The 15,264-nt window shown below is 42.2% G+C and overlaps 1 protein-coding gene across 1 annotated transcript in view; it reads left to right on the top strand.

Annotated features, from left to right (window-relative positions):
• Window positions 1-14,861, top strand: part of pdzd2 (PDZ domain containing 2) — a gene marked incomplete at its 5' end in the record, with an annotated part of 42,527 nt that extends 27,666 nt beyond the window's left edge. The window contains 8 exons of the mRNA XM_079161820.1: window positions 1,259-2,160; window positions 2,367-2,511; window positions 6,354-9,009; window positions 9,966-10,083; window positions 10,193-10,294; window positions 12,537-12,807; window positions 12,895-13,029; window positions 14,066-14,861. Coding sequence (XP_079017946.1) covers window positions 1,259-2,160; window positions 2,367-2,511; window positions 6,354-9,009; window positions 9,966-10,083; window positions 10,193-10,294; window positions 12,537-12,807; window positions 12,895-13,029; window positions 14,066-14,259 — 4,523 coding nt within the window. The 3' untranslated portion in view covers window positions 14,260-14,861. The remainder of the gene's footprint in view (window positions 1-1,258; window positions 2,161-2,366; window positions 2,512-6,353; window positions 9,010-9,965; window positions 10,084-10,192; window positions 10,295-12,536; window positions 12,808-12,894; window positions 13,030-14,065) is intronic.
• Window positions 14,862-15,264: the final 403 nt, after the last annotated feature.

Here is a 15,264-nt window from a genome sequence, read left to right as displayed (position 1 = left end):
TCCCACTCACAATTTTTTCACTTTAGCTCATGAAATGTAATCGCCATCTTTTCATGATTCATTTTTTATGCCTCCGTGACAGCGACAGTCGTGGCCGGAGGCTTTATTTTTTTCCGTCTGTCCAACCGGTAGATTCTCTCATGAACGCCTTGAGCGAATTTCCTCAAATTTAGCGCAAACATCCACTTTAACTCAAAGTTGAACTGATTAGAATGTGGTGGTCAAAGGTCACTGTGTACTCACAAAACACGTTTTTGGCCATAACTCAATAACTCATATGCTATTATGAAAACGACACAAAAATGTGTGATAGGGTAGAATGATGACATGGATTTAAACTGCAACTTGACTGGCTGGTTGAGGCATGCAAGTGTGAGGCGGTTATTGTAGTTTTGTACTGTTCCTCCCAATTGACCAGATGTAAAAGGTCTATACTGAGGCTCTACAACAGACAGAGGATGTTTTAGCAGCTTTTTGTAATTGTTTTCAATCAGAAGGAAGCATTTTGTGCTTTTGCGTAGTTGAACGTACGCTATATGCGCCTCATGTTTTTACAGGAGTGCCCGGAACGCCTCCAGTTGAAAAACATTCAACTCTGAGCCTTGATGTCATTCGCGTTTTTTTTCTCACTGTGGGGACTATTGCTGGATTCCCAGGAGCTATATGACTTCACCAACCATAGTGACCGCGATCTGAACAGAAAACAGCAGGCCTGGAGGCTGCTGCTGGACACCCGGAGCTACTGCCTAACGTTAGCACTCATTCAGTGGTTGTTTAGCAACATTGAACTTACCATGTGTACAACTTTACTTAAAGAGTCCACATTTATGGGGATATTTTTCAACAGTGAATGCACAATTTTTTCAGAACATGTTATTTTTTTCCATATGTCACAATGCATTTAAATGTAGTCATTTTTAACAGAATTGTCTCACAGACTTGGTCTTTGACTCCAAAGCTCTGAATCAGTCGTCAGTGGACGTGTCTCACAGTGCCAGTGATCGATGACCAAATATGTTTCTGTCACAATTGTTAACTTTTTAATGGGGCAGCTCAAAATTGACATATATCCTGATTTAATATGTTTCAGAAAGCCAATTTTGAGGCGGGATTAGCTGCTGTAGACAATGGCCTACTCTTGGTTTAATTCAAGGGAGACGGCCCATAGTGTATAAAAAGGTGTAATGCATTGGGACACCATCACCAGATCTTCATCTTTGTCTGGTTTTATTTGGCAACGAAAATGACTTATTCTCAGCATTCACCCCTTCTCTAACAGAAGTGGAGAGTGGCCCCGTGCTCAACGCTTCGCAAGACAAGACCCCCGTTCCCCTCAATCCCCGCGTGGAGGCAGTCTGCCAGCCCGTCGCCGTCTCTAGCCCCGCCTCCGTGCGAAGCCCGCTTCTCCGCCAGCGACGGCTGATGTGCTTTGAGGACGAGCTCAGCGACGAGGAGGACGACCAGGCCAGGAACACCGGGCTCCTCCGCAGGCCAACAAAACCGGACTCTGTTAAGTTCAGCGATGCCCAAGCATCCGAAATTCACAAATGTGATTCAGCAGTTGTGAGTGCTACATCGTCGTTGGATATAAATGGAAACAGTGAAGACGGGGATTTGCAGAGGTGCGGAAACCATGATGGGAAAACACCACTCTGTGGTAGTTTCTCACTGTGTGAGGAAGGTATTGCCAATGAGTCACCGGCTTCTGAGTCGCCACTCATGCCCATCCGCAAAGCAGGGGGGGCAAGCGGTTTGGGCTCCGGGCCCGGCAATTTAGCCATCAATTGTGAGAACTACACAAATCCAGAGGACGGACAGTTGGAGTCGAAGCGCTCGCCCAAGCTCGAGCATAAAGCAGTGACGCGGGTCAAAAGTATGATGAGCATCGAAGCGCCAAACTTGACCCAGCAGCACAAGGGCCTGTCCCAGCCCCCTTCCCAAGCCACCCAGTGTGGAAGAAACCCCAAGATCGCCGTTGGCTCGGTACCCCATCAGCTCTGCAAAAAGGGAGATGCCAGTGAGCTCGTGGGTGTCTGCACCATCGACGCTGTGACGCTGAGGAGAAGCGAGGACGAGTCGTTCGGTCTCGACCTGGAGATCATGTCATCACCTCTGAAAGTCGTCGTCGTTGGGCTGAAGCCTGGAGGTGCAGCAGAAAGGGTAAGTGTGACTGGTCTAATCTTCATACCGCTCCAATATTAGTGAATGGATACTGCAGGCTTTACGCCAAACTTCGCTGTTTGAATTATTTCAAGATTATTCCAAATAATTTGACATATAATAGTATTTATTTTGCCAGAGCGCTGGTGGTTCTGTCGCTCAGTCACAAGCTGAGTTTGATCTCTTTTGCTTAATCGTGCACCCAGGAAACAACGGGAAACCTGTGTCCTGGAGATGAGATTGTCAAAATTGGTGAAATGTCGGTGCGCTCCTCTACTTACCAGGAAATCTGTGAGCTCATGCACAGCCTTCCCATTACACTGGCCTTGGAAATTAAGAGACCGGTTTCAGGTAAGACCTAATTTTTAGGATTTTTCTGGAGGTTGTAGATCATCCAGCGTCAGTATGCTACTGTTGTGCTTTCACCGCAGGACTCCACATTTAGTTTTTTTTAAGTAGCAGGGTTGCTGATGCAGAGACAGAGGTAAGAAACGTGGGAAAGTCCATCAAAAATGTTCAATCTGTTGAATCTGGCTTAAGTTTGGCAATGCACTTCTTCAGCCAATCAGTAGTGATCACACAAACCAAACATGAATATATGAGATTCTGGAATAATTCAACCTGGCGTTTTTCCTGATGAGAGTGAATCCGTCGAGATTTTGGGAAATTAGAACTTCCCAAAAAACAACAACCCATGATTTTACATGAATCAACGCTCGTCTCTTTGTCCGAGAGAAAGTAAATACAGGAAGTAGCATCTCAGAATAACCACGTTGGATAACTGCATATGGATCTACATTAACCCGGATGTTGATCCCTGTGGAGTTCACCGCAGTGCTGCTTTCGGTCGGACCCAAAGTCAAGCGTCTGAAATATTTCCCGTACAAATTATGTACATTTGAAGAAATGTAGGAGAATCATTCAGCTTGTCCACCAGGTTGAAATATACCAGAATTTCCATTTAGGATCTTTTATTGCCATCAGCCATATTCTAGTACAATTCTACTGTTAACTTTGCGATCTTTTTGAGTAAAGAAACTGTGATATCTTTGTAAAATCTTACCACATAGTCATGTTAAACCCTGTACATTGTTTTGGCATCTGCTAAGCCTTTAAATTCATGACTTTATCAATGAAAGTGGGATCGACCCTTAAGTCCAAGCGTTATAGCTAATGTATGGTTTTTAAATTCATTATTTTCGTACTCTTTCGCTCAATGTACACCTGATGTGGTGGTGTATATTATATATGTATTGTGTATTACGCTTCTTCAAATTAGTGTTTACGAGCAGTAGTACCAGAATGCCTCTCAGTTTGCCTTTAAATAGAGCACCATTTCTGTCCCTTTTATGCCAACTTAAGCTGTAGGATCAACCCTCCCTCACTTACTTCCCCAAAGCAACCTGCAAGCATCTGGCTTTCTATCCATGGTGACTATCTCATACAGTATATTTGACCTTTTATTAGCAGTATTATATTTACCCTGTAGCCTAACTCCCTGAATGCCTGAATTGATAAATGAGACTTGTATAGTACAGTAGTGTTAATCTTAGTTTAGTGTAGCGTAGACACTGCTGTGGATCACTGTTTCTTGGTCACCAAAAGAGTTTTATTACCAAATTACTATTCTAGGAATCTTCAGAGGGGGGTGCTTTTTATTAGATCACAATCTTTTTGCAAATATTTTCAACATCTCCCAATCAATTACAACATTTTCGGATTCGGACATCGGATTGCCGTTGAAGGGCTGCATTTAATGTATTAGGGATTCAATTACCGATTTATATGATAAAAGAAACAAAAATCAATACCCTGACTTTAATTTTTCAAGTTTAAAACATCTGTAAATGTTTAATTCTGTAAGTGGTGAACAGATGATTCCTTTAGTCCTCTTTACATCTTCCCCAATCCTAATCTCTTTTATAAGAGACAGCAACAGAATAAATACTCAGGTGACACCCTGCAACAACCACAGCAATGTCTCTAAAGTTGTTCTGATACCGAGACCAGAATGATAAATGCCTCCGATAGAGCCTAAAATGCTGGATAGGGCACCGATCCAATATCACGTTATATAACATTTATCAACTCATTTACACACCATGGGAACACTACTCGATGCATAAATCATCCCCGATCGGTACTGCATATGTGCAATTCTCAACAGAGATGAGAAAGAAATGAGATGACTCACTCGTTAGCAAACTTCCATCATCAGTCTGAGAAAAAACTACAGCTGCGTCACAAATCAATGATGACGATCGTGCGCAGTACCGATCGGGCAGATGCTGACTGAGAGTGTAATGTTAGCCCAAAGGTAGCAGAGTGTCAACAATCTGGCAATATTCTAGATTATAAAAGAAAGTTCTATGGCATTCATTCATTCAGCCATACAGGTTTAGTAGTATACATTGGTTCAAATGTATATATATGTCTGTGTATATTTATATGTATATATACTGTTATTGGATCGGTACTCTGCATCGGAATCGGTATAAGCAATGAAAAAATGGTATCTGAACATCTCTACTACCTACATTTTCTGAATTAATCAATGAATTCATTTCTGTCTACCCAACCATAGACATTCACACACCGACTTTTAGTCTTTGCTGACATAATCTAACGCCTCTGATGCAACGTGTTGTATGTAGTTTCTGTGTTCTACAATATGCCTGCAGGCCTGTAATTGGATAGTTCAATGACCCATCAGGTATTGTTTAGAATGACAATTTCAATTACATAATCATTTAAATAATTTTTCTTTGTTATAATAAGTCTCAGATTAACTATGGTTGCAATTCTAAGGAAATAATCTGTTATGCCAAAGCTTTCATTCTACTTGAGGTATTTCTACCAGTGAATTTTGTTATTTTTCTTTTTTAGAAATATTAATCTGTTTAGAATTTTAAGAAATTGCAATCAGCCCCTCTCTCTGACCCTTCTGTTGCTTCCATTTCAGATGTTTTAAGTTTGCCTCTTTATTATCAAGGTACCTCACAGAGATTATGGCCTGTTCCGAGACTTTGGTGAACTGATTCATTTTAATGAAATTAAAATTAAAATACATTTCCTGACTAACCCGGAGTTGAAACACAACTATGTAACTCGTATAGAAAAATAATGTTTTGGGGATTCTAAATGCTCTGCATATTACAGTGAAAGACTTGCTCTCACACAACACCAGAAGACATCTAGATGGACAAAGCATTACTGAAAAACTATCAGCCTGGACATTCTTCTTAAATTATTTTTGTTCTATGGGATGACATGTATTTAACCTCACTGTGTTGCAAGCTAAAAGAACATTGTTAGTTTTTAGGGAGTGTGTCTTTTTGTAGACCGGCTGTGTGTGTGAAAGGGTGAAAGAGAGGCCAAGTGTATAGCGCTTTTCCATTTACCATTTTGACAAAACCTTCATATATTCTAATTCGCACAGGCTCCGCCCTCTACTGGACTCTGTGGGTAATATTGTCCTCAAACCGCATTTGCCCACTGGGCATAAACCGGCCAATCAGCACATGCCTCATCGAATATGTGAACCCCACGGTATATAAAGCAGCAACGCTGCGTGCCATCCTTTTTCTCTTCAGCAAATGGCGATTTGCCCACTGGCATGAGACACCTACGCTCCTGTGCTTTTTGATGGACCAGGGAATGGTATGTGCAGCGTGTGTACTGCTTGTATTATGACCCCTGTAGGCTTAGGCCGAGGCTCACTTCATTTGCGTACTACCTGGGTTGACTCTTGCCCCCCTACTTCTCTGCTGTTGCAACCTGGGTTATAAAGAAGTAGGTGGGCTCCGGCAAATAACCCGTAGCCAGTCAGGATCTGTGTGATCATGTTCTAAGGTTACAATATTGTAACCCTAGTTCTATAAACACAGCCAGAGCCCTTTACCATGGGGGCCCTATCACTATTACGTTGCTCGCTGCAGCCTGATGTACTGGGGGGTTCGCACATATTCGGATAGGCATGTCCTGATTAACCGGCTACGGTTATGCAAATTTAGAGGAGACAAATGCTTCTTTGTGATTGGAGTAGAGTATTACCCATAGAGTCCAGTAGAGGGCTCTGCCTGTGCTTATAGAACTAGGGTTACAAAATCCTAACCTTCGTTACTTCAAATGATTAACTCAGCGCTTCTTATTCAGTCCTAACTAAACAGCTTACCTTTTATTTTTGGTCCCAGCTGTAGATCGACTGTCCAGTTTGATAATGTCATCAGGGAGCAGTGACGGAGCCACTACACTGATCCCACCCAGATCTGTTCAGGGCACATCTGATGAAGGACAAGTAATAGGTGCAAATTCGAGAAATTTCAACCACACAACCCAAACAGACTTTCAATTACCCATCACCAATATAGATGATATTTTATCAGAAGTAAGCCTCTGCAGTGTTACAAATACACACACTAAATCCCCCTACAAAACATTGTCTAATGAGCCTGTATCCTGCCATTCAAGCCAGCATAGAGTAACCCAGTGTGAGATAGCTTGCATTCAGGTTCCAATACAGTCCGATCCCCTGGACTGTTTCATCTCGGATGCAGGAAATGAAAAAGGTGCCATGCCCACTATGGAGACAAACAGCTCTGCTGTTTTCAATGGATCACATCCCCAAAGGCCTGATGCTGGTTCTAAGTCTATGTACCCAATAGGAGATGACAGTGATTCAAACAGTAACTCCTCCACTGACAGCAGTGTAATGGTCAATACGATGGCCGGCAGTGGTGGTAGTTTTCATGAGCCGTCAGATGAGGAGGAGGTGGAGTTCTGTTTGTGTGATGCCAAGCAACCTGCTGCTGGTGAAATCTCTCATTTAAGCCAGTCACCAAATGAGTCCCCATCTTTTCAGCATGCCAGCAGTCAAAACACAAACCTTGACCAGACCTCGCAGCTCTCCGCTGATGTCTTACTGACAAACAATGAAGACTCTGTTATAACAACCCAACACTCGCAGCTATCTCATTTATTAGGGGTCTCCTCTCCAGTGCAGCCATGCCAATCTTCCAACAGTACAATACCTGGGAATTATTTACAGTGCCACACTGATAGTGCCATTGAACCCTGTGACAAAGTTAAAGCATGTGTGACATCCAGTCCCCGAAGCACTTGCAGCAGCGCCTATCCAACAGATACCCACAGTGCCACTAAGGGTAGTACTACTACAAATGTGCATGCAGATGCCTCGCTGACCTCAGCTTTATTGAAGCACTTGAATACACAAACTCCCCATTTACCTTCAATGGAGTCAGAGACCGCAGGTTCAAGCATCGGCCGATCGGATACGAGAGTGTCAGCGTCAATGACAAGCAAAGAAAAAGCCTTGGAGTATAGAACTAATTTAAACCCCCACGCTATCTCCGTGCTTAAGAAGAACTCTGGGCTAAAACTTCTTGATAGTATAGACTGTCCCGTGTGGAGTAGTAACTTCACACTCCAGGTTGAAACTCAAATCAGACCAAACACTAATACTCCCAAATTGAAGGGCCTTAGTATTAAGAGTAAAAACAGACCAAAGGAGGAGCTGACCGGTAGGGAAAGTCCAGTATCCTTAAACACCAAGGCTTCCTTGAACCAGTCACCGAAATCCACATCAACGGCAACCACGACCAGCTCTTTGAAGACAAACACCCAATGCCTTGATTTGCCCAAAGTAAGTGACAGACTTCAAGCTACAGCTGAGCACGGGCCTTCAGGTAGCACATCACAAACAGTGCAACTGGCCAAAGAGATCCATTTAAGCTCCCAAGCGCCAGCCAAATCACAGAGCCAATCACACACCACTGCCACTCAGAGAACATTTATAGAAGTTCGACTGTCTTCCTTTTCTGGTTCTTCACCACCAGTTATGGCACACAAAGAAACCGTGAATTCAGAAGAATCTAAACCCACTGAAAGATGCACAGATTCAGGATTAGCCCCCATGCTGTCTCCTGCCAACTCCACGGTAGAAAAAACAAACGTCACGGTCAGTAACACAGTATTTAATTCTCTGGGTTCTGCTAAAGAAACTGATTCAATCACAAGTAATGGCTCAAAACCCACCACTATTGTAGAGACAAGTGAGACCCTAAAGTCCAGCATGTCCAGACTGTACATAAAGACGATGGAAAGGCGAAGCCTCACCACAGACACCTCCTTGTCACCAGGCTACAATCCTTTCTCTGTCCGACACAAGATAAAGTCCTTTGAAAACCTGGCTAATTTTGACAAGCCGGTGGCTAAAAGCAGCGACATTCAGTCTTACGCTCTGGCGTATAGAGCCTCGCTTAACCAAAGGATCGCCGGTTACATGGGCTTGGTCAATTCTATCGACTGCCGGGCACAGCAAAGGAGTTTTAGTTCTTATGTAGAGAATCTGATCCCCACCGTGCCCTGCTCACCTCTCCTCAGTAAATCTCCATCCAGCATTACACTGATCAACCTTGAGCTACCACGTTCGAGCTACAACGCAGCTCCCCCGATGGAAGGCAGTCCCGAGTCTCAAGGTCTCAACGCTCCAGATGGGACGGCACCACAGACCCCTCAGGTGCTGCGCAGAAAACACGGCAAACTTCCCCGCAGCAGGTTGCGGCAGCTCAGGGCTCTCAGCATGCCTGAATTGGAAAAACTATGCACCGAAGAATTTACTAGAGACCACCGTACGACCCTGGATACAACTGAGCCTGGCAGCCATGCCACCATACTCAAGAAAGCCACAGCGACTAAAAGTTTTCCACCTTCTGCTAACCTGACAAAAGCTGATGTGAACAGGGACAGCGGAGGTGATGTTGGATCCACTAAAGAGACCCCTCGGGGAACCCCAGAAACCCACGGACAACAGCCTGGCTGGGCAATCAGGTGGGGGAGTTCAATTATTTCATTTATTTAATTTAACCTTTATTTAACCAGATGAAACCAACTGAGATAAGAAATCTCTTTTACAATGGTGACATGGCCAATAAGGTATCAAAGTTACAGTTCAAGTACACGTCGATTTCATGTATACAATAAAGTACATAATACTTTACAGAGTAAAAGTTAATGTTCATGTATCCAAAGAAGAGGTTGAATATACACAGATGTATACACACACACAGACCAAGGGCCATAATAGTATATACTACTTTTTCCAGTCTCAGTCCGCACATGTAGCACCTTTAAGCCCAGCCTTTTATTGGACCTAAGATTGTAGGTATTTTGTACGAGTACAAAGTTAAAGTATTTGTGCGTACATGGGTAGCCTGATGTTGCAGATGTTTTAAAATTACACTTTCAAAATCCTTAAAGTACACTAAAGCTAAAAAAATGTCTGTCTTCAGTGCGCCCAATGGTTGTATCAAGACACTATCAGACTGCAAAGAAGCTATGAAAGATTAGAGGAAATCTTGGGGGTCAAATAATTAATTCATAATATGCTAATGTTAATGACAGCTGTGCGTTTGTTGTGAAAATTCATTAATATTTGGTAGTTATGATCAGGGCTGACAAACTCTGTTAATATTTAGTATTTGTAATAGTAGTTTAAGGAAGATGACCTTTTTGCTTTTCAGATTTTGTTCAGATTTTGTTGGCTTGTTTGTCTGTTTTTAATACTGACAACACTGATTGATCTCATGATTAGCATTTTTAAGGAATCTATTGTTGGAGAAATAATGGATAATATTGGCCAATATTAGCCAAACCTGAGAACATTTTGTCCGATAAAACTAGAGATTGATCATTTATTTTCTTGTGTTCCTTTCTATTAAAATTGTGTTTAATGTTGTTTGAAATGGTAATCAGGGGGGAAACTCATTGGCTCCTTTTGTCTGCAGTTTAAAGGAGCTGGCTTCTTCTCCTGTGAGTCAGCGTAAGCTGCAAACCCTGCTCTCCTCCCCGACGCTTCAATCGTACGTGTCGGCCCTGCTTCAGGAGGCCGAGGCCCTCTCAGAGGTGACACTATACTTTTAGAACTTTCACATTCCGTAGACTAGACTGTGTCGGTCCTACTTTCTGTATACATTTGTTTGTCACATTGACTCTGCGTCTGAACTCCCTGCAGGTTAACGGTAATACTCACCTCGTGGTCCTGAGCAAAGAGGAAGGCTCGGGACTTGGCTTTAGTGTTGCTGGTGGAGTCGACCTTGAGCAGAAGGCAATAACTGTAAGTACTGTGTGTTCCAATGCAGTACAAGCTGCCATCGTCTTTTTTGATACTACCACTGGGGGGTAAAAAAGTCGGGAATGTTCTCATACTGTCTTTCTGTCTCTGCTGTGCTCAGGTTTGTCTTGAAAAAAAGATCTTGATGAGGTGTGTTAGTGTGTTAGTGTGTTAGATACTGTAACAGCACAGCAGTTACTCTTCCTGGAGTCCACATAATGCATTTACAATATTTCAATGAAAACACATGACATCCATACAACAATAGTAACGACAAACACTGAGCTGAAGCAAAACGTATTTGACCCATCCGTAAGCCCTGCCTTCCACTGCTACTCCGTGTTACCATGGAGCCCACACTGTCACTAAGTGCACTCCCTGAATAGATATTATACATGTTTGGGATAAACAACAAAGCGATTTTAGAGAGAAGTGGACAGAAGGGTCTACAATATGCATTTGAACGATATATCAGGATGTCAAACTGATTCAGCCGTAAAAACTAGTTAAAAACATAAAGAATGAAGTTGAAACCTACGGATCACAGTGTGAACGTGAACCAGCACATCACCTGGTGATCAAGTCAGAAGACTATTTAATTAAGGAACAACAGTGTTCCTTTAAAGCCAGGTAGCTTACGCTAGTTAATGATGTGCTAATGTACTGTGCTAATGTTAGCTACCCAGATTTTTATGTAAAAACGTAACGTTTTAGAAACATATATCCTTCCAACCTCTTCGGCTAACGAGTATCACTATTACACAACGTTTAACCACGACCAGCTCCAAATCCACACAACCAGCCTGAAAAGGAAGAAAATCTGAAACGACTGCATGAGAGTCTATGGAGCGGAACGGAGTTGTCTGACCCTGGTCAGAGCATGCCGATGCTATGCTAACACTGTCTAAACTGCGTTCGAGGGGCGGGGCTTAGCAAAGGGACACCTCTTAAGATCTAAAGCAGGGATCTTCAACGTTTTTCAGGCCAAGGACCCCCAAACAGAGAGATGGAGCAGGGACCCACGACTATATATATTGTATAAAATTGTGTTTTATATTAAACTGGGCCTAGTGCCATGTATAAACATACCTCTTTATTGTGCTTTCAATACTAAGCTATTCAAATAATACACAGGTTGATATATTCATGTTGTTATTTTAAACATGTGAAGGTACAGTGAGTAGGGGGGCCGTGTCACTGACATTTAGAAACATACCTTCAACTGATACCAATGCCAATATCAACATTGTCTGTCAATTGCATGATAATCATGCATACAAGCTATTCAAATTGATGGTTTTATTTTAAACATAAAGGTGGAAACCAAAATGAGTGATGGACTATTAGTGCCACTGCCACGCATAAACATACCTGTTATCTTGCATACAATACTGAACTATTAAAATAATGGAGTAACACTGTTGTTCCTTAATTAAAGTCTAATCAACCAAAAATGTCGTGGACCCCCTGCAGTACCTCGGACCCCCTGTTGAAGACCTCTGATCTAAAGTAATCAATGAAGCAACACACATCCTCTGATCACAAATACATCAGAGCGCTGCACATGAATCATAATTTCATCTGTTGACGTGGTAGTTGTGGAATGCCCCTCTTTGTACACATGCTGATTCACAATATTTCAGTTGTTTGTATAGAAATTCTAATTTTGTTAATATGCTATTCTTTCTCTTGGTCTTTCTATGGTTTTGTACCATTAAAACAAGGTACTTTGCACTGTTCCGTGTCATATGGCCATTAAGTCAGAATTTCATTGTATTAATCTCAGTTACCTTTATTCCTATTTGTCTTAAAAAGACATTCAGTAATTTTGAATGCAAAAATGTTTGTGCTGCTCAATAAAAATGCATTTGACTTAAACTGACTTTTACTCCCTTTACTCTCGATAAATCTGTAAATTGAAAAACCCCATATAGATTTAATATACGGTCACTGTAACCTATAACTCAAAAATTCATATGTTGATTATGAAAGTTTCACACAAATTTCTAATAGCATAAAATGATGAAGTGATGACATTTTGGACAGACATGGATGTTAACTGCAACATGGCTAGTTGGTGGAGGCAAACAACCGTTTATGTTAATTCTGTCTATCGTCCTTTATATTATATATATTATATTATTATAAATTACTTTGTGCTGCATTTCTTGTATGAAAAGTGCTATACAAATAAAGATTATTATTATTATTATATTAATACTATAATCTTTAACTTTGTATTCAGGTCCATCGGGTCTTCACCAAAGGGACAGCGAGCCTTGAGGGCACAATCCAGAGAGGGGACAGCATTTTATCCATAAACGGCAGCAGTCTGGGGGGGAAAACCCACGGAGAGGTGGTCTCCTGCCTCCATCAAGCCAGGCTGTCCAGTCAATCCTTAGTCGTCATCTGGAGGGACGAGGACAGTGGAATGAGCCCCTCTGACACACATGACTCGGCCGGCCGGCCAAAGAGGACGTGTTCCGCCAGGAAGAAGTCTTCGGGCGTTGGAGCAGGTAAGGCTTCTGTGACACAGTTCCTCCCCTCCTTCACTGTTTCCATATTATGTTTAACCTCATCAACCTTAATTATTTACCTGTCAGTGGTGGATGTGGGTCCAGACGGTGCTTTAACGGTGGAGCTCCACAAATCCTCTGCCGGCCTGGGTTTCAGTCTGGAAGGGGGGAAGTCCTCGTCCCACGGAGACGAGCCTCTCATTGTGAAACGCATCTTTAAAGGTGACCCGGTCATTTAATTTAGTCATCCTTAAACACATGGGATTATAGTGTCATGGCACAGGTAGTACTGGTAAAATGATTTGTCATTTAGTCTTGGGGATTCATTATCACGAAGCAGCAACATGAATAGAAAAGAAAGGATGCACCTGAACCACAGTGACAAAAACCACACTGGCGTCTGCCTTCTTGCAAACTCATAACACCTGCCCTCTTGAGATTGGCAGCCAGTCAAAAAAGACAAATAGTAACCTGTCCAATAGTCCAATGTAAAAGTGGCCATGTGAGTATTGGTGGCCTCTTTCTTTTCTTTTGTAAGATTCTTTGAAACCTTGTATTCTGGGTTGAGAACAATAGAAATAATTGACCCTTCCCTAAGTCCCCCCACTCGAACGCAGATTGGCTAATGATAGCGTAGCATAGACCAGCTCCGACCAGGGTCCGACAACTATCCGGCTCTGATCCTCAGACTGTCATGCAAATGTTTCAGAATTTCTACATTTTCCGGATGGTTATGTGGATTTGGAGCTAGTCATGGTTAAATGTGTAATAGTGATACTCGTTACCCGGAGAGGGTTAGAAGGAGATATATGTTTCTAAAGTGTTACGTTTCTACGTAAAAACCTCTGGAGGTAGCATTAGCAGAGTACGTTAGCACAGCATTAACTAGCGTTTGCACTTCTATGCGCTGAATCATCCTAATATATCCCTCAAACACATATCGTAGACCCTTCTTGCTTCGCTCTGAAATCGCCTTTTCATTTATTTATTTTAACAAAAATGTGATATTTCTTAGTGACAGTGTGGGCTCCATGGTAACGTTAACTCTGACAGTTTGACAGATTAGCAGCAGGGGGCGGGGCTTAGTAAAGGGTAAATTAACAACAAGAGCTTTTATTACTTTGTATGATACAGCAACATGTTTCACGCGGCATTCGTCTGTGGCTCAAAGCAGTGTGTGCGTGATCAGACTTCTACTTGGAGCTGAGAGGAATCAGGCGGTGCATCTTTAACTTGAGTCGCTGTACTTCTACAACAGGAGGTGCCGCAGAGCTGTCCGGGTTAATCAAAGTTGGCGATGAAGTTCTGTCCATCAACGGCTGTTCTCTGGAGGGCCTCATGCACCACGATGCCTGGAAAATCATCAAAGCCACTGACGAAGGGCCCAACCACCTCCTCATCCGCAAGCCAAGGAACCTGACTGTAATGAACAAGGAAGCAGAAAGCTCCTGAGACGGACCAATGTGAAACAGCCCTCTGATACAGGGTGTGGGCGAGCAGTAGCAATTTCCAGCTTTTTCCAGCTTTTCTGATGGACTTCATTTGACATTTTGTGTTTTGTCTTGTTACATGTGTTTGTACATAGAAATAGGCCAAATTGGATGGACCACCAACTATTGTGGTGGACATTGCTGAATCATGATTTACTTCAGATGGGAGATGCAGTTTGTTTACAATAGATTCACTTTGGAACACTAAAGAAAACTTTTTTTTAAAATAAAGTCAGTATGTGAAAATATCCATGGCAGGTTGTGGTTATACCATTCATGCTAACTTGAACATCTTTGAACTCTCCGCTTCGGAAATGTAACTGTCTTACAAACAATTGATTGTCCTCACCAACATTTCAAACCTTTAACTCTGAACTCAGAATGTGAATATATATATATAGGATGGCAAATAATAACATTCACATTGATAGATTGAAAAGGAATGTTTTATCTATGTTTCAATTTTTACTCAATCCAAGCGATTTTATGAGAGAAAGTGTCTTACATTGATTAAACCTAATCCTTCTTACACTTAAGCACACACCTAACATGTTAATTCTCTGGAATTACTTTCTCCACATGAGGCTTTTAACTCTATCATCACATTATTATATGTCTAATAAATAGCCAGTTGAAGGCTATATCAGCCATGTTACAGCAGACCACCACACACCTTATAAAATGGTTACAATGACAGTGTGCAAGTGTAAGAAATAACCACCAGATGTCAGTAAAAGCACACAAACGGGTGAGGAACCACTCTTAGCTTCTGAACGTCAGTGTGTTACTGTTCCTGCAGTGGAACTAGCACACCCGCTTTTAAATGTTAGTTTTAAATGTTTGAGTTCACTTTTTTGTCTTCACAAAGAAGTCGTTGCTTCGACACAGAATGCATTCAATGACGATGTCTTTCAAAATCCTTGACGGTGTTTCTCAGTCAAAGTCGACCACCACCAAACCTCTGTGT

The sequence above is a fragment of the Pholis gunnellus genome (assembly GCF_910591455.1).
Source record: "Pholis gunnellus genome assembly, chromosome: 6".
NCBI classification, from domain to species: domain Eukaryota; kingdom Metazoa; phylum Chordata; class Actinopteri; order Perciformes; family Pholidae; genus Pholis; species Pholis gunnellus.
The sequence above is the reverse complement of the archived record's forward strand: the minus strand, read 5'-3'. Positions and strand labels throughout refer to the sequence as shown.